The sequence below is a fragment of the Parasteatoda tepidariorum genome, chromosome 6, assembly GCF_982258835.1.
Source record: "Parasteatoda tepidariorum strain Cologne lab strain chromosome 6, Ptep-v5.0, whole genome shotgun sequence".
NCBI classification, from domain to species: domain Eukaryota; kingdom Metazoa; phylum Arthropoda; class Arachnida; order Araneae; family Theridiidae; genus Parasteatoda; species Parasteatoda tepidariorum.
In genome coordinates this window covers 29,311,072-29,331,776 of record NC_141760.1, presented here as the reverse complement: position 1 = coordinate 29,331,776, position 20,705 = coordinate 29,311,072, and the positions used below count along the sequence as shown (strand labels likewise).

The 20,705-nt window shown below is 26.9% G+C and overlaps 1 protein-coding gene across 1 annotated transcript in view; it reads left to right on the top strand.

The window, feature by feature from the left end:
* The first annotated feature begins 12,179 nt into the window (after positions 1 to 12,179).
* LOC107451767 (uncharacterized) overlaps positions 12,180 to 20,705 on the top strand; it is a 34,942-nt gene continuing 26,416 nt past the window's right edge. The window contains exon 1 of the mRNA XM_087165582.1: positions 12,180 to 12,293. Coding sequence (XP_087021708.1) covers positions 12,197 to 12,293 — 97 coding nt within the window. The 5' untranslated portion in view covers positions 12,180 to 12,196. The remainder of the gene's footprint in view (positions 12,294 to 20,705) is intronic.

Below are 20,705 nucleotides of genomic sequence, written 5' to 3'. Positions count from 1 at the left end.
AATAAAAAAGAAACTCTTTCTAAAAGTTTTTTTTCTACATAGTCCTAATATGTAAGGATCTGTCATAGGAATGGTTAAATTAAGTGCAATAAAATGTGCGCAAGTTTTTTAAATGCGTTTGTTCTTAATGTTTTGTTTATATTCAGTTTAAAAATTTAAAATAGATTGAGTTAATGAACTTAGAGAAAAAAAAACGTAACTTTTAAGTAAAAGCTGTAGAATTATTTTGTGAATGGTCATAATCTATTAGAACTAAAACATCTACTTCAAAGTACATAAAAGTTGTGATCAGAATTAGGAACCATCAAATTATTTTCTGTCACCCTTTATTACAAATCCTTCATTATTGCTCATCAGTTATTGACCTATTTTTAGGAACCTTTTGACATTTTGAAAAATTTTATTAATTTAATCAATAACCTTTCTAGTATTTCATTATTTTAAAATATTTATAAATCTATTTTTGTTTAATTCATATACCTCGAAATACATAGGACACCCATTCTACTTTTGCGATATTTGTTTATTATATTATTCCCTTTATCTGATTATTTTGTTCCTTGCTGAAAAACTCTTTATTTTCATTGTTATAAATTGTTCGTAACAATTTTCGGCATCTCTGTGCTTTCCTCTTTTATTCTGCTTTTAAATACTGTATCACGTTCTTCATAATTGAACCTAAACCGTAACATGTCTGTTTATGTGGCTTTATGTGTGCTCGTTTAACACGATTTTTTAGTTTTGTTTATGCATGGCACAAACTTAACCTTTTTTTCATTTTGATAACGTAAACATGTCTGCAAGAAATATTTTTCACCTTTTCATTTAAAAATTTTAAAATACAAAAAAATTTTTTTTTATAAGCCTAAAAATTTCTGAAAACTGCAAAAATTAACAGTAAATAATAACGAATTAAAGAATCGGAATTTTTATCTAAAATAAACTGCAAATTAATATTATATAAGTTAATAGTTTGCAGTTTGTTTTAGTAATGTTTAGAACAAAAATACAAAGAAATATTTCTTAGAATACATTTATTCTTGAGAGAGTTTTTTCATATTAAATTCAAATAATAAAAAGCAATATGCTTCAATGAAAGCCATATTAAAACAATAATAGACTTTCCAAAAACAATAATTACTAATAGATTTTAATGTTTACATAAAAGATATTTTTTGGGACCTGCAACTTTTCCGAAAATAAAGTGATAAAAAAATGCTGGGAATATAAAATTCTTTTTCATAATACTTCAGGGGGCCATTATTTGGACAACCATTATTTTTGTCACCAAGTCAAAAGATCAGAGTGGATGAATAACAAGAGAGACATCATTCTCATCCTGATCCTCCCTCCAAATCCCTTTGTCATAACATTCATGAACCTCCCACCTCCCTCCAAAAAAAGAACCCACTCTACAAAGAAGAGGGTAATTACAAATCACTTTCAAATTGAGAGTAAAATCAGTTTGGGCAAGAGGTTGGGGGGTCTGGTTGAGTTGTTCATGATTGCGTGAGGATGTAGAGAGTCACGTGATCGGGGGAGGCAAGATGTCACGTATGTTGGGAGTGTAATGAAGTAGTTGCATAAACCCCCGTTTAACGCTCCTGAAAGGAAGGAGTGGCGTTAAGTGGAAAGATGTAGCGTGTATTGAAATTATTACAGCCCCATCCGATTTTCGATTTGTTTCTATTTTGTTCTATTTAATACATTTGGCTTTCTACACTTTGATGAGAAACTGGTTTACATTTTTTTAAACTTAATGTTATCGTTTTTTTGATATTAAAATTACCAATGATTGTTATAGTTTTTAATTTATACACATTTTTTGACTAATTTCAAATAATTAATTTTCAATTTATATATATTTATTGACGAAATTTAAATTTAAAAATATACGTAATTTTAGAAAATTTTTTGAGTGCCTTAACAGGTATGTTGAAAATTGCGAGACCAAGATTTAACTATTTTTAATTTTGATTAAGCGAAAGCATTTTCATCTAGTTTTTCTTCAAACTTGAATTTAGTGTAAATAGAATACATTAATTGAAATATAAATTAAATTCAACCAAAAACTGCTCAAAATATTTAATTTCGAATAATTCACAAAGTTTTAATATTATGCAAAAGCTAAAAAAAGGAATATAGAAGCTTTTTCTTGCTTCGACTTTATTTTACGGCTTCATGTAAAACTTTTTAAATTTAATGTAAGTTATACTCATTTGCTAAAATAGTTTTTAAGTTCGACTATGATTTTTTAAAAAATTATACTTTTTTTAAAAAAAAGTTCACATTTATAGACCTTAAAGTTTTTCTTTTAGAATAGTCACCAAAAAGTGCATTTGAGAATAATCTATCTTGCACAGTAAGTTTAATACTTTTCTCTACGGTCTGTTTTAATTAGATGACTCTGAATTATATTTGTATTTAAACATAGAAATAAAATTCTTAACTAAGTCTATAACTTCACGTTTACCATTAAAATATTTGTTGCTTAACTGACCAAAAGTGATTCGATTTCGCACACTCATGAATAAAAATCAACGGCAAACAAATTCTTAAATATTTTTTCATGGCATAGAAAATAAAATTGAATGAAGGTAAACCAAGCGTGTATTCGTAATGATAACAAATACTGATCATAAGAAGTATTTTTTGTAGCAAAATATTGTAATGATCGAAGTAGATTTGAGTTAACTACTTTAATAATAATGATAACACCAGCTTAAAGTTCTGCACTTTATCCATATGGACCATACCAGTTAATAGAACAGACGAAATAGATATGATTTATGCTTATTATGTTTATGATTTATTTTTTTATACGTTGAACAGTCGACCCAATTATCGGGTTTACGACTACTAATGTTCAATTCCGTAGCCCTGTAATTTTGAACCCAATCCAGAAGACAAGGGAACTCCTGTATCAAGTATTGGGAGAAATTTGTCTTCGTGGAGGACTTTTTGATGGAGCTAACCCACATTTGCGTTACACGGAGAGGAGGACCACGAGAACCTAAAACGGTTAGCCTGACGTCAAGGGGACGCTGACCCAAGATCCGCCTACTTCTGAGGATATTTTACGTCAGCACTGTGGTTGGTGCAAGCCGGATGCGGAATTCGTATCGACTGGGATTCGAACCCGGTTCGCTTCATTGGAAGGCGAAAGCTCTATCCCCTGAGCCATTGCGGCTCGCCCTGTATCTCTTGACACTATACGCATCAACACTAGATGTGAAACAACTTTTGTATTTTCATCGCACAGCAAGACTTATGATAACAGACTAAAAATTCACTTGACATTGTAAGAGGCCCTTTCAATTTCTTTTGCGATTATAAAAACTAAATAATAGTACAAAACTTACGTAGATTAAGGAATGTGATTGATTCACATTATGGCAGATTGAAGATTTATCACTGCAAAATGCATCAATTATTTTTTTTAATCTCACAATACAAACAGACAAAGGTTTCATGACATAGCAATGTGGCCTTCAATATTTTGCCTTTATAAACGGAAAAAATGGGCTTAAACTTTTTAAGATCTATAGACTAGTTAGAATCCGTTGGGTCTATGTATATAGATGATGATAAAAAAAATAATAACATTGCCGAGGATTGAAAAATGTGATTCTGCTTTTAGCGGAAGGAAAAAAATTTTATTTCCAATTCATTACTATTTTTAAATTTTATCGCTAAAGTCTAATGATAACAGATAGGAGAGTCTGAAGAATTTCTATGCCATCAGAAGTAGAAATCAAAAGGGAAAATGTGCCTAAATTTTTTTCTTAAGATTAGCTTGAATCAGTAGTTAGTTGAATACTTATATATTAAGCTTCACAGATGATGGATCATAGATGATATATGATGATTCATAGATAGATAATAACAGAAGTGTAAGGAATTAAGGAAATTCTAGCTTTGAGTTAGTTGAATACGTATATATTAAGCTTCACAGATGATGGATCATAGATGATATATGATGATTCATAGATAGATAATAACAGAAGTGTAAGGAATTAAGGAAATTCTAGCTTTGAGTTAGTTGAATACGTATATATTAAGCTTCACAGATGATGGATCATAGATGATATATGATGATTCATAGATAGATAATAACAGAAGTGTAAGGAATTAAAGAAATTATTGTTTTGAAGTAAAAAAATCTTCCTTTCAGTTACAGTTATTTTTTACTTCAAAATTTATTTTAAACAGTTCAACAAGTTATTTAAAACTGTCTAAGAAATAGTGCCCAATTTTAACCTTATTATAATCTTAATCTTTTTTTTATCTACTCGTGAAAGTATTTATTAAACTAGATCTTAAGAAATAGCTTTTCGAAACAGTGATTAGATATCTAAATTAGTTGGAACCGTTATTGGGAACTTCTCAGAAGGTTTGTGCAACAAGGTCTACGTAATTCTGAATTCTATTTACATATTCATGCTACATGTATTATATATTTTTCTATTTAATAAAATCAAATTACTTTGACTTTTTAAATCAAATTTTAGAGCATCAGATTATCGTGATGTATGGGAAGAACTATCGGCGTTACGTACGTTATATTTTAAAGTTAGTGTTACATTTCATGTAAAGAAAAGGGTATTTTATTATAAAATATTTTATTAAATAAAACAGAAAATGCTTTAAAACTTAAAAAATTATTAGAAGAATTTAAGATTTTTATATAAAGTTGAATTTGAAAAATTCTTTTAAGATTGGATAAATAAATAAATATAAAAATACTTACTTTAATCTATTTTTGTTAAAATAACAGCACAGTTTCGTACGTCAACATTTTGGAAACTGATTAATGTACTGAACTACTTTTACAAAAAATATTCTACATAGCAATATAACTAATATATTGCTACAATTTGTTAAGGATATTAATTAAGCACCTATCCTACTCAAATTTATATTAATATTTTTATTTATAAACATCTAGACCCTATTAAAAATTTTTTTTATCTTACATTGGATTAGGACATCATTTGGACAACATGAATGTCTGAAATTAGCCCTTTTGGTTAGAAAAATATTTTCAAAAATATTTATAGAAAATCTTTGCAATGACTTATGTTTATTCCTGTCAAGACAGAATAATAAATTTACTCTTAAATTTTTACTTTGTTTTAAACATAAGTTTAATTTTTTCAGAGCTTAAAATTTTTCAAACCTTATGAGAAATGTCTCAATTGGCTAGTGAATTAATTCTGATTTTTTTTAAAGTAATTTTTTTATTTATTAGCATATTAAAAAGTTATTTATTTTGTTATTAATATCAAAATAAGAAGGATTTATGTATCTAAATTAATATCTCCACTTTTCTGCAACGCTATTTCTAAAGCTGAAGTTTTTGCCTCGCTTAAAAAAAATGCGTCGTCTACTTCTTTACTTGCGTAAAATGAATTTAAAGATAAAAATTAACTGTTTGTTTTGAAATGGAGAATATATATTCTTACTTAAATGAAAAGAGAAACGACCTGAAATAGAAATTTTATATCGAAATTCCTCTGCATACCTACAGTTACTGCAAAAATTTAACATCTGAGATATATTTGTATTAATGAGTCTTTTGAAAGAAACTAAAATCATGCTCAAAAATGTAACCCAAATATATAAGTTTCTTAGTCTACTTCCTCACAAATTCATCAAGTTTGAGTAAATAAGAATGCGTCAATTACTTACACACTTCAGAAGAAATAGAGGTAAAAAAATAACTGAAACTATTTTGAAACAAAGATTTTTGTCTTTCAAATAAAGGGTGAAACGTTTTTATGCATAATTAAAGCAATTCATTTTGAAATAATTGTTAAATTTTCACTTTTTTTAAAACTAACATTTAGCTAACAACTTAGTTTTTTTTTTCAATTTTTTTTAACGATAATTTTTTTTTCCAGTTGTAAAGTATTTACTGGGTTTTGAATAAAATTAAAATCTAAATTGCATGTGAAGTACTTTCCTTTTTAACTTTTCAATTTTAACTTATTAATTTATGCTTTTATGCGAATCATTCAACGAGAAATTTTGAAATTTTTTAATGAAAAAAGATCCTCAGCTTCATCATTTCATCAATTCAACAAACAAAAGATAAAGAATTTTAAATCTAAAATCAATAGACTTTTCCTTTAATATATGTTGAAAGGTTTCCTTTAATCCATGTTGAAAGATGTAATTAAATTAAAATCCCATACAGAAATAGGAGTCAAATATCTAAACTTTTCTGCCCACCATTCAAAAAGCATTTGAATCTTTAGTATCTAACAATACCTCCAGTAAAGAATTCCGAATCTGGCATCAATAGTCTCTTTCACAGATCGCGTGTTGAAAGATAATTTATAATTAAAAATTTCATTCAGAATTGGGAGTCTGATATCTTAATTAATTATTAAACCCACCATTCAACAAGCAATTCAAATTTTACTTAAAAATAACACTTTCACAACTGCTTACTTTCATTAGTTACTCAAACAATGCGAAAAGAATTGCAAATAGGGGATCAATAGTCGTATATACCTTGATTGCGTGTTGAAAGTTTATTTATAATGAAATGAAAATTTCATTCAGAAATGGGAGTCAGATATATTAATTTTTTGTCCACCATTCAGCAAGAAATGCAAGTTTTACTTAAAAACAACACTTTCACAGCTGCTTACTTTCATTAGTTACCCAAACGATACGTAAAGAATTGCCAATTTGGGATCAATAGTCGTTTACTTTAATTGCGTGTTGAAAGGTTATTTATACTTTAATTAAAATTTTGTTCAGAAAGGGAGTCGGATGTCTTAATTTTTTCCCCATTATTTGACAAGCAACGTAACTCATTCTGTTATTCAACAAACAATCCCTATTATTCAACAAGCAACATAAATTGTAGTTAAGAGCACACCTATTACTGCTTCTTTTTATCATTAAAAAAATACAATTCTAGTATCAGGGAAGAATTATTACTTTTATTTATAATCAAATCAGAATTCGTTCAGAAAAGGGAAACTGATATCTTAATTTCTCGGCCCACCATTCAATACTAATTTTAAATTTTTGTTGGAAAACATACTACATATTTTCATCAATTAGACAAACAAATTAAAAAATTACAAATCTGAGATCAATTGTCTTTTTTCCTTTAAGGAGTTTAAAATTTTTTTCCAAACAAGATTTTTGATTTTTTGAAAAAATATTTTATTCTGAGCAATTTGATGCCAAATATAATATATTACTCAAACTTCCAAAGTTCCAGCAAAAATACTGAAATCTTCTCACTGAAAACAGAGAGTAACGCATCTATATTCTAAACTGTAATCGTGTGTTTTTTAAAATTTGTTTTTCTCATTTCACGTTTTTACACCTGACGCGCTAAGATTACTTGGTCTCTAATAAACCTATCGTACTGAAACTTGGTGGTTTGTTTGAATGTAGGATGTTGCTTAAATTCATATACTAGAACTTAAATATTGAAAAATATTAAATATTTCTTTGAATGAAAATCACATCAATTAGTTTTTTGTCTAATTTGAAAAATACTTTTTGCTTTTCAATTTCTTTGAGCTAGTATGATTTTAAAATATTTGACTGCCTATTAAAAGTTATTTTAATGATTCTTACGATTTTTGGGATTTTTATCGTTCGCGCAAAGTGTACTAGTACTTTCTTCAAATTTTAGCTCCAAATAAAATTAAATTATCAAAGTTCTTTGCATTGCTTCATAAAAGGTTTGAATTTAAGTAATGTCTGTGCTGTAACTTAAACTCAGAATTCTAAATTAAATTTTATTGGATTGTTTGGAAAGTACTTTTATTTCTCACACTCAAAAATTATAATTTTTTTTTTATGTTTGAGAAGTAAGTAGCAGGCTTTTCAAATGATCTTAAACTGTCGAATTCAATAGATTTAATTTCTCAGCAATCTCAAGAGCTGTTGCATCATTAAATGCTTTTATTGAGTCTTTATCAATTCCGAATGAACTTCCAAAACATAGTGCCTCTTCAACATGCATTTTCCATATTTGATACTGCATAAAAACACAAACTACTGAATATTATTGTTACCGTGGTTTGAAGACATAAGCTACTACTTATCATTTTAACCTGTGATAGTTTTTATTTATGTATATATTGTTGAATTCATTTATAAACTTTAACTATTTAAAATACTTAAGTTAATAATACTTTAATCAGTAACAAATTAAAATAAAAATTAAATTAATTTTAAATACTTTGATTAATAACAAATAAACTAATTGGCATGGAGAGAACTTGCCCATACTGATGTTCATAATGAAAGTTGGTAAACCTCTAATGACTCGGTTCCACTCTTTTTCGTTTCTGCTGTCTTTTTTTTTGATCTTATATACTATACTTTTCGTTCTATAAAACTATTGCTAAATTCTGGAAAGGTCACATAAAAGATCAAACTTGGACTATAGACTTGTGATTAACCCTTTTTCGCACGCATTTCTTAACTTTAATCAAGAGTGCTTATTTATATTTGCTAAGGTTCTATGTACTAATGGAAGTTTCCACAGTATTTTAAATCTAATCAATTATTCTAGAATTTTCGATAAATCTATTTTAAATGTTTTATTGTGATTCTGAATTAAGTAACGATAAGAGTCACATTATGAATCGTACTGTTTCATAAGCAAGTCTTGCTATATCAGCTGTTAAAATATATAATGATTATACGGCTTAGTTGTGAAGTCCTCAGTTGGGGAAAAGCGAAATTACTCTCCGAACAAACGAACAGATAAGTTATAGAAAATCAAAAAAAAGGTGGTGCATTTTTACTTTCCCGATTTAATCGAAACCACCCTGACTCCTTTATCGCATGTTTAAAAGTTATTTATAATCAAGTGAAAATACCACTTGGAAATATGAGTCGGATATCTTAATCCCACTGCCTACCATTCAACACGCAAGTTATAGCTGAAAACAACACATCTACTTCTGATTCATTTTATCAATTAAGCAAACAAAATTAAAGGAATTACAAATCTGGGATCCATAGTATCTTCCTTTAATCGCATGTTGAAAGCTTATTTTATATTTAAATAAAAATAATATCCTGAAACAGATGGCTTATATCTGAACTTCCTTACCCACCATTCAATAAGCAATTTAATTTATGGTTGAAAACAACCTATCTACAAATGCTTCATTTCCTTAATTGAGCGAACAAAGGGTAAGGAATTACAAGCCTGGAATCAATGGTCTTTTCCTTCAATCGCATGTTGAAAGCTTATTTTATATTTAAATAAGAATCACATCCTGAAATAGAAGACTGATAACTGAATTTTCTTGCTCACCATTCAACAAGCAATTTAAATTATAGTTGAAAGCAACCTATCTACAAATGCTTCATTTCATCAATTAAGCAAACAAAAGGTAAGGAATTACAAATCTGGGATCAATAGTCTTTTCCTTTAATCGCATGTTGAAAGGTTATTTATAATTAAATAAAAATCACATTCAGAAATGGGAGTCGGATATCTAAATTTCTCTGCCCACCATTCAACAAGCAATTTAAAGGGGCAGGACGGAAGGAAACTCAATGTAACAATAGAAGCTGAAGCCCTTCAAAAAATGACAGAAAATATCAAATTATGATTTTCCTTCGTCTACGTGCCTTGCACTCTATCGTGATTATTTTGTATTTTTCAGATTCCATTTAATTGAGGTAATATGATTACTGCCTTGGTTTCAGTCACGTTACGTATCCGGAGTCCGGCAGTCCGGCCGGCTTAGTTAGCGTGTCAGGCACGTTGTAGACATTAGCGGGACACCTGCGACAGTTTTTGGTATTCGAAAGCTGGGCAGTTTTTCTTGAAAGAAATATGTAAACTCTAGTTGAAATGCAACAAAAGACAACCAGTACTTGATGCTTTAGAATAATTTTGGTTCGTATTTTAATAATTTGCGCATACTATTGCTTTTATTTTCTTTTAGCCTTAATTTAAAACAGAATTAAATAAAGTTAATGGTAATTTTATTTACTTATTCAAGTAAAGTTTTTATAATAAAATATTAGTAAGGTGATCTCTAAATGCCATCCTTGATGACTTATCGAGAAAGTAATTGTAATAAACTTTTTAGAGATTAATTAAAAGACGTGTGTGTATTATCAGAACTCGGAATCAATCTTTTAGTAGGCACTCGATTATTCAATTATTATCTATATAAATAAATAATTTAAATATTATACTTTTTTGCATTTTGGTTGAAAAAAAATTCTAAAACTGTTTTAAGATTTTGATTTATTCTAATCTAACCAAAATTAATTTGTCTAATTTTTAATTTAACATTTTTATAATTTCGCATTCAATATTTTAATTAATTATTAATTTTCCTATAACTAGGGGAATGCCACCCTCAGTTCGTTAATTCATAGAACAATTTTTGCAGTCTTTTTTCATAAATTTTTGAATAAAATGAACATTAAACAGAGTCTACTGAATCGTTTAGAAAAAAAACTTAATTTGATGTTTCTACAAAAAATTGTTTACAAACATACCTATTAAATAATAAATTATATAAATAAAAAATTTTATAAATAAATTATACAAATAATAATTTATATAAATAATAAATTATATAAATAATAAATTATATAAATAATAAATTATATAAATAATAAATTATATAAATAAATTATATAATAATAAATAATAAATTATAAGTTTTATTTCTGAATGATCACCTTATCAATTCTCATATTTTAAGAATTCATAAAAAACAAGCCGTAAAATAATATTTGACGGAATAAATTTAATCACTTATATATTATCTTAAATTAAAATTGCAATGCAGAAAAAGTGAAATTTGTGAACAATACTTTAAATTTTCATTCTAGCAATATTAAAAATGGCTGTTTGCTATGTTTTTTTTTCTGGTCTCTAAGAGATTAAGAAATTTGTTATGCATAAAAGGAATTAATGAATCTTCAAGATCAAGAAAATATTAAATCAAAAAATAAACTGAGAAATGGAATAAGTTCTCTTAAATTAGTTTTCAAGCATGTTTCCTAGCTTATTGACTAGGAAACTTCAAAGCTTTAATTCCAGTCTCCAATTTTTATTAATTATAACAATTATTTAACTATCAATTGTGTTGAAATAGAAATTTTTCATGCATTTTGTGTCATCGAGGTTAAAATTAGAAATAAAAAAATTTAAAATTTTTTTTAATATATATATATATATATATATATGTATATATATATATATATATATATATATATATATATATATATATATATATATATATATATATATATATATATATATATATATATATATATATATATATATATATATATATATATATATATATATATATATATATATATATATATATATATATATATATATATATATATATATTCTCGTCATCAGCTCACTTTATTATATCTGCAAAAAAGGACGCTTTCTAATATTGTATTTATATTGCCAAATCTAATTTTAATACAATATAATATACAATATAATATTATATAAATACAATATAATATTGATATAAAGCTGGCTTTGGCTATATTAATACAATATTAGAAATCACTCTTTTTTGCGGATATATTAGCACAAGCTGATGTCTTATCTTTTCATTACTTTGTTTTCCAATTTTAATTTTTTATTTTTTTAAAATTAAATTCTTGAATATTTTATTTTTTATAAATTTTCTCTCTTTTCTTAAATCTTATTATATTTTTTTCCACGTTTTCTCTATATTTTTGACTTATTTTATGAGTTCCATATACTTTCAGCTTATCTGCAGTAAATAAAACTTATTATTTTTCTTAAATTTCTCCGTTATTCTCTCTTTTTTACTTCATTGCACGTAGAACCATGATATGGTCCCAATTTGGTACAGCTTTAAGAAAGTGGTAAAATGAACCGTGTTTCAGTTAAAGTTGAGGCCAAATATTGTGCAATCAAGTTTGAAAAGTACGGAATTATTGTTCAACATTCACATTACAGTATAATGCATTCCAAAATTCCTAAAAGTGTATGATATATTTCTTTATCAAATTTAATACATTATGAAATTGAAATATTTTAAAAATATTATGAAGAAATATCCTTTTGTTTTAAATAATTTAATGATGGAGGATCTTTTGAAAGTGTAACCATTTTAAGTCACATAAGGAAGTTAATTTTTTTTAAACTTACTTTTTATAGATTCATAGAACAGGAGTAAAGATGTTCTGCTACTGTCCACTCACGGTCAATTCCTCAGCAGTTGCTTCTCGTCCTCAAAATCTGCCATTTTCTTTATATTCTGCTGCTTCGTCACAGTGTGAGTATTACTGACAAATAATAAATGTTACATTGATTTTTACGCTGACAAAATGGATTTGAATAATAATAAACAAAAATTATCAATTAAAAAAAAATAAGTGAGGGAACCAAAAACGATGACCCTCTCAGCAAAACCCTGATGTCACATCGAGAAAAAAAATATGGTCAAAAATAACAGATTACTGTAAAATTTACCATGTTTCTAGTTCTATGGAAACAGCAAAATTGTCAGTAATTTTTTTTCCGAAGTTCTTTGGTAATTATTTTGGTGAAATTAACAATAAAATATAATTTCATGATGTGTGATTAAATTCAATTAATCATGATAGCTTTGTCATGATACCTTAAAACAATGTATAAGAACCATTTATTTGGTTTAACTTACTTTCAAGCTTTGTATTTTTTTCGAAATGTGTGGTAATAAGAACTATAATTTTGAAAACTGAATTTCTTGGTAATAAACCATTAGCACACGAACAGAGAAATTACCAGATGAATGGTTTAAATACCGAATATTTAGGATTTATATACTAGATTTATGGTTTTCTTTGCAAAAAACCTCAATATCATACACTACAGTAATTTAAATTTTTTTTCTCCGTTCATAAATAAAGTTTGGTAGTCGTCAGGATATGAGAACACATAACCAACAAAGACTATTAATTATGAAGAAGGAAATTTCTTAATTATTTTCGAGCAAATAGTATTGAATTAGGTTTTGTATCGGACAGTTTATTTCGCAAGACTGGATCGGCAAACTTGCGTAGAACTGAATTAGTGTTTGGTGTATGCAAGAGCTAAAAATATATAGAACAAACTGAATCATGATTATGCTGTATTGAAAACAAAAAATAACTGTTATAACTGTTAACTTCTTCACTACTGAAGTATGAAGGAATATAACAGAAAATATTTTACAGTTCCGAATTTCCATTTTACTGCCATAAGTAATAATAAGAAAATATGTACTATTAACTGTATATGTATTAAATATGTATTACAAAGAAAATATGTATTATACTGCCAGGGGGATAATAATTTTAGGTACACATACGTAAACCTCAGGTCTTAAGTAAGCGAATACAAATATATCAAATGTTAAATTGCACCTAAGGTAGCAACAAACATGCATATTATTGCTTATTTAAATACGATGACGAATAGATTTAATAATAATTTAGAAAAAGAATGCGAAGTTTGTTCTTAGTACATTGCAGTACTACGTTAAATATAAGTTTCAGGAATATTTCAACTATGCATACCAAGCAAAATAAATGATTATTGTAAAGAATCTAACATTAATTATAAAAATATATTTAATTCTTGGATTAAAATTTCAAAACTATGGAAAAAAAACACAAAAATTTGAAGTTATTAAATATATGCATGCACCTTAACATGAAACAATGAATTAAAATACATCTAAAAATATTACTCATAAAACAATTGATTAAAATACACATAAGAATTGCTAAATCGATATAATCTCTCTAAATAGATATATCGTTATATAGATTTCATAATGCTAAGACATTTCTCTTGACTGCTACGCTGTTATAAATTTTGCCATACGGTACCGGGGTACACATATGGGAATGGTTGGGTAGTGAATGGTTTCTACATACGGGAATACATGGAGGTTTTTTTCTTACAGTTAACAGTTTGAATATCATCTTATTTATGGTTATTTCACTATTTATTTTGAATAAGATAACATAGTAATTAAATAAATTGTTATTCATAATTGTTTAAAAATTTTTTTGAAAATTTCTAACAGTGTATTTTAATCTCAATTAGTTAGTTTTCGATTTATTTATCTCGGTTAGCTCTAATTTGACAAAGTGAAGTTTATATTTTTTTTTTATCTTCAGCTAAGATTTCTATCCAACCTCTAATAACAATAGTTGCGCATTGAAAGTGTGTATTTAAAGTGTTTATTTAAGTCTTAGTTTATTAAGTGTATTTAAAGTGTTTATTAAGTCTTATTATTTAAATGTTTAATTAACTTACAAACTATAATTTTCATAAAAAACTTGGAATTTTATCCCTTTAAGCTTTGTATTCACGGAATTTTAATATGCTTAGATATTAGATTTTAAGAATTTAAAGAGTTTGCATCATTTACCATTTTTTGCGTATACATTCATAAAGTAATTTTATTATTACTTAAATTAAAATGTCTACTATGAATACATATTCCATTGTTTCAGATTTTCATTTTAAAACTTTCTTTCTAACATCTAAATTCTTTTCACTTTTATTTTTTTAATGTTTAACATTCGTTATAATGTTTTTGTTCTTTATATCATTCATTTTAAAACAAATTTAAGTAAAATATAAAAAGGGTTAAAATGATATAAATTCGCTTTTTCTATATGCATATTTGAATAAAAAAAGTTGTGAAATTGGGCATATATTTATTTCATCACTGTGAAAATAACTAAAGTTTTAAAAAGAAAGTATAGTTCCAACTGTTGAATATTCTTTCGAAAAATTGGGTTTTATAGAGTTTTTTCTTTTATTTAAAAAAAACTTTATCGTAGTTATTACTTTTTCCATTTACTACGTTTTGAAGCGAAAATAAACGATTCTAACCAAAATTTATCTTCAACCACTTTGTAAGCTTCTCATAAATATGCCACCAAACATGCGTTAAGGACGGCAAAAAACGTATTTTCGTTTGAAACGAGGTTTATAGTTTTATTTCTTTTCCGATTTTCAAAACAGGAGTGCCTATTTCTGAGAAACCCTATTTGCAAACGCTTCAAAATAGCTCTCCAGTTTTCTCGCTGCACCTTTTAAAAAGAGCAACCACAGCTTTAAAGCATCGACACCCACTCCACGTTTTTCCAGTAAAAAACTGGATTTTAGTATTCAGATATCATTGTAAAAATGGGAAAGAGGTAAAACTGTTCATATTTTCCAGAAATGCAGATTCAAAAACGTATATAAAGACTAGAAATGTTGAAATCGGAACCACTAAGCCTGCTTTACGCTCTCTTTTTCCAAGCGTGATTTGGTTCCGCATTTTTGTGGAAGTAAAGAGAATTTTCTTTGCCATTTGATTGTTTGTTTTCCTTTTTTTTGGGCCCTAGACTGTATTCTCCGGGATTTTTTTCCTTTATCTAGTCTCCTTTTTCTCGAAACGTTGTCCGTAATTGGACCAAATTGGATCAAATCCTAACTCCCATAAACGCATCAAACTCTTGGCTACCCTTGGGAAAACCCCAGGATGAAATAAAGAGCAATATAGATTTGGCTGAAGTCTTGGCTTCTCTTGGCGTGAACAATATTTTGACATTTGTATTTGGAGTTAATATTTTCATCAAAAACTCAAGGAATGGAGATATTAAAAAAGTTTTTAAAAGTTTTTACCAGACTCACTTTTTAATATCAAAAAATTACACTAATATATTTTTTATAATCAATTTTAGTTACAAATAATACATTTTTATAATCAAACTTAGTTGCAGATTTAAATTTCATGTGCTTTGCACTTTGAAAAAAGTAGGCGTTAATACCTATTAATAACTTAGGAGGTTTTTGAACAGTTCATTTTACGATTTTTATTGAAGAAAAAATATTTTAACACTAGGGTAGTTTAACACATCATAATCTAAAGCTTTTCTTTTCGAAAGAGCTCAGCAGGATTATAAAAATATACTTAAATACATTAATAAAAGTTTGAGATGCGTTCATCCCTTTCTTTTTTTAAAAATTAAGTCATTAATTTAACATACATTCTTTTCAGAACTATTGCAAAATTTTTAATCTTGTGAAAGCTAATATAATTAAATCTAAAAAGTTGTTTAAGCTAATAAAATAACTAGTGGAAAGGTTATTCAACTATGATTTATCAAGGGAAAAAACGAAAGTACATGATATGAGAATTAATATTTTTATATTTATAGTTATATATTTATAGTTATATATATATAATAACTCACATTAGTTACTTATTCTTTTAATAATTGAATTTTGAATAAATTGAAGGATTACAGACTTTTTATAAATTTATCTATGTCATTTAAGTTTCATTACTTCTCATCGACTGGTATTTAATTTTTTTTATACAGATTAAATGTCTTATAAACTAAAATAATTTATTATTGCTTTAATGAGTAATTATTTAAATACTTAAAATAGACAGTTTTATGATAGATTTATTTGATTTTTTTAATGTATAATGGAGTTCGACTTTTTAAAATATAGTATTTTTTTTAACTTTATCTGCCAATGTCCCAAGTTTTTCTTAATATTATAATTTACTTAAATCTTTGCGGAACAACAAATATATTTTACTAATTTTAATCAGGCCATAGCGGCCTGATTAAAACTGTGCTCTCAGACAGTACAGCGTATTCTTATTGAAAAGTATTGTATTCGTATCACAGAGTATTCACACTTTATTTTTCTTTGTTGCTTGAATAGTGGTAACTAAAAATTGGTGAACATTTAGAAGCAAACAGTTTTGAGTTCCTATATATTTTTGATACATAATATTTTTGAATATATTTGATGATAATATTTTTGAATTTAGTGTCTTAATAAAAGTTTGGAACTGGTAACACTGCGTCGAAAAAGGTTGTAAGTCTTTTAATTGAAAACACAATATAAAAATTATTTTTCAGAAGAATATTTCTGAATAAAAAAAAAAAATTGTTTTGTAAAGAATATATTTATGGTTCGCCAAACAGAACTTTACATAAAAGTATTCATGCTTGTATTGGCGACAGTATCAGTAACCCTATGCCGTACTCTTAACATTAATGGGTTTTAAAGAAGCGCAGGGGAAAAACAACTTTAAAGGCGGAAGAGAGTAAAAGATGGTAGCGGGGGTCGAGTTGGGGCAAAACGCTTTGACACCAATGCCCGTGCCCTGCAGTCTCAAAAAGTCTTGGCAGTAAAAGTATCACGCTCTATATTCTGGGAGAGCTATAGCTAATCTTATCCACGGCTATGCATTCAGAGCTCATAATCTTTTTAAATCAATTCGAATATTCGACTCTGAATTTTCGAACGGAATATGGCGTTTTTCTGTTTTCAAAATCTTATTATGCAAAGTGGAAAATGAGCTTTAGATTTCGGCTCCGCTCAGAGACGCTCTTTACCACCCCTTTTCTCCTCCCCATTTTTGCCTTGGAGTGATTTTTCTCGGAGAGTCGTTGAAAGTGATATCGATATAGTTTATATGATATCGATATAAGGAAAAATTGAAGTAAATATATCGGTTCTATAACGCGAAGCAAATGCTGTTAACAGAATTGTTTGGAGATATATTTATAAAAGCATTTTGGTATATATTTATTTTAAAACCAATTTTGTATGAAAAATTGAATAAAGAATATCATTTCACGCTAAGTATATGATATTATGAGTAACATCTAAAGTTGTTAAATGTAACATGAGTTAAAGAAAAGTCTTCATTGGATTTATTGAAAAAGGTGAGAAATGTATCAAATAAGAAATAACGTAAATCCAATTTCTTTTATTCTGTAGTGCCCTAATTTAATTTTGCAATTTATCTAAATAAATTGTAATAAAATATTTACAAAGATATAATTAAATTTAAAAAAAATAATCCTGCATAAAAAATAAGCATAAAACAAATAAAATGATTTGATTTTCATATTTAATTTGAAAGAAGTTTATCACTTTATACTTCAATTGAATTCATAGTCAGGTTTCAAACTCAATTTTTTTTAAAAAATGTATATAGATAGTAAAAAAAAATTAAAATTTATCTAAAGAAAATAAATATATATTTAAAAGTATAATATTCAAAACAATTTATTTATTTATTGCTGATTTTTAAAAATATGAAAGTGTAGGTGAGGCATTTAAATGTTTTTTTTAGGAATATTTTCAGAAAAGTATAAAAAAAATTGTTATAATTATTCATGAGTCTTAAACTTTTATAACTGCTCTGACTATCCCAAATGTATTTTTAGTACAACTAAGATAAAATTATAAATTAGTTAATTATTATTATTATTATTATTATTTACCTAAAATCATTAATTATCGAAATTGCATGTTATTATTTGTAGGTAGTAAAATTGATATTTATTTAACTTCGTTATAGATTTGCCATTAAGATTTACTATGAATTAAGATTTACCATGATTTAGGTCGAAATGTCAATGAAGAAAATTCATTTAATAAATATAAGCTATTTTAAGTTCTATAGAATAAATTATATTAAAAAATAAGATGAATACCCGTTCTTGAATGAAGTGAAAAAAGTAAATGATCAATGAATCAGAATAAATCATCTCTATAAAAAAAGTTTTATTAAAAAATAAGATGAATACCCGTTCTTGAATGTAGTGAAAAAAAGTAAACGATCAATGAATCAGTATAAATCAGCTCTATAGAAAAAGTTTTATTAAAAAATAAGATGAATACCCGTTCTTGAATGTAGTGAAAAAAGTAAATGATCAATGAATCAGTGTAAATCAACACTACGAAATCACGCAGAAAACTGAAAGAATTATACCAGAAAAATTACCATAATCAACAATTTTCTCCTGTGAAAATCCCCTTCAGTGGGCCATAAGAGCCTTTTTACCAATATCAATATATTTAGTAATTTAAAATCACAATTCAATATAATAAAAGTAATACCCGATACTAAAATTAATTGAGCATTATTGGTGCCAATAATAATAATAATGATTAAATTCTTATTTAGCAATTAGATATTTAATCTTTAGATAAACATTAGATCTAGCAATTTAGATCATTAGTTCAAAATTTTTTTTTTCTTTTCAATTTGTAATGATTACCAAAAGTTGTTAGGCATCGTTGGCGTAAATAACACGAAGGCAATATTTTACCGTTTATTTACACGAATGAGAATATTAATTGCATATTTCACCACATATTGATAACTTTGCATGCAAAATGTAAAGTTTTCGCTCACAATTTTAAAATTCGTTTGTCTAAATATAATTTCATGCAGAAAATGGCTTTTAATAAATATTTATAAGTTTTATTATTTTGTTTACATTTATTTTTATTAAATTTTGAACAGTAATATATAAAATTTTTTGCATCATCTAAAAGAACGTAATTTCACATGGAAAGATACAAATTGTGAGCAAAATAGGTTGAATAGTGCCTGAGAAATTGAATTTTAAAAAAACCGTATTCCTAAAATTCGATTTCTCCGGAACTATTCGACCGATTTAGCTCAAATTTTGCATTTTGCTACAGAAAATTACATTCTTTAAATTGATGTAATATATTGTATGCCAAAATTTTTCAACCATTTTTAAGTAAAATAATAAACAATAATTGATATTTACTTAAAGTTATATTTTGCACGGAATTACTTTTCGATAAGCGAATTTTATAATTGTGTGCAAAATTATTTTAATTTCACTTTAACAGTTCTGAAGATATGGCGAAATAAACAAAAAATATAATTAATATTAACGGATCCAAACTTTGGACCGCTATCCTGACCAAACTAAGGAGACTATATTTCCCAAATTGCCATAACCCTCTATATTTTGGGTGACAGAAATCCGAATCCGTCGAAGAAAAGGTATGTTTATTCAGAGAAGGTTGTTTTTGTATCTGATTTCATAACTTAAAATACCGTCTGCACTTATTAATTAGCATATTTGAGGTCACTCCCTTGAGCCAATAAGATTGATTCCTAGAACGTGAAGATCCGAGAATATGTAGAAAAAGTTACGGAAATACGAATAAGTGTTGTTCTCAACGAGAGAAACATTGTGAAAGGAAACTACTTTTATTCCATTTCATTGGATGGAAAATTCGCTATAATTGATAAAAATTAGTTTGAATTTTCTAAAAGAGTGGTTACTTTTATCAGCACATTACCCAAATATGTCCAAGCACAATGGTAGTTCTTCAGGGCTCTATTTTTAACGGCCATGGTAGGATTGCCACGTAATTTTGACTCCTTTCCGACGACACGGACAGTGCCTGAGTTGGCACACCTTTCCCCAAATTTCACCCCGTAACCAATCAGAGGACTTTCAGCCACGACTGATTTAACATGCATCTTGCTGTTTATAAACACCGCTGGATTGAATTCTAGACCCCCAGTTCGCTATTTGTGGATTGAACGGAGGCTTTATCTACTACACCACCTTAGTGCTTATTTTTATCAGCAAATTTGAGTCTTTTTATCTTTTGCATCATTTATAAAAAGCATATTCTAATAAGTACATTTTGTGTTATCACTTGCAAATAATTTCTAAATTTGCACCAGTGTTTTTCCTTTTGAATTTTTTATTTATACATCTTTTCAGTTTACTTTTTCCCTTGCTCAAATTACTTGTATATTTTAGCAGCAAATATGATTTCATGAACATAAAATTGTAGAAACTGTTGTTTATGCTCTCCTACTACGGATATTTGCTTGTATTAAGAA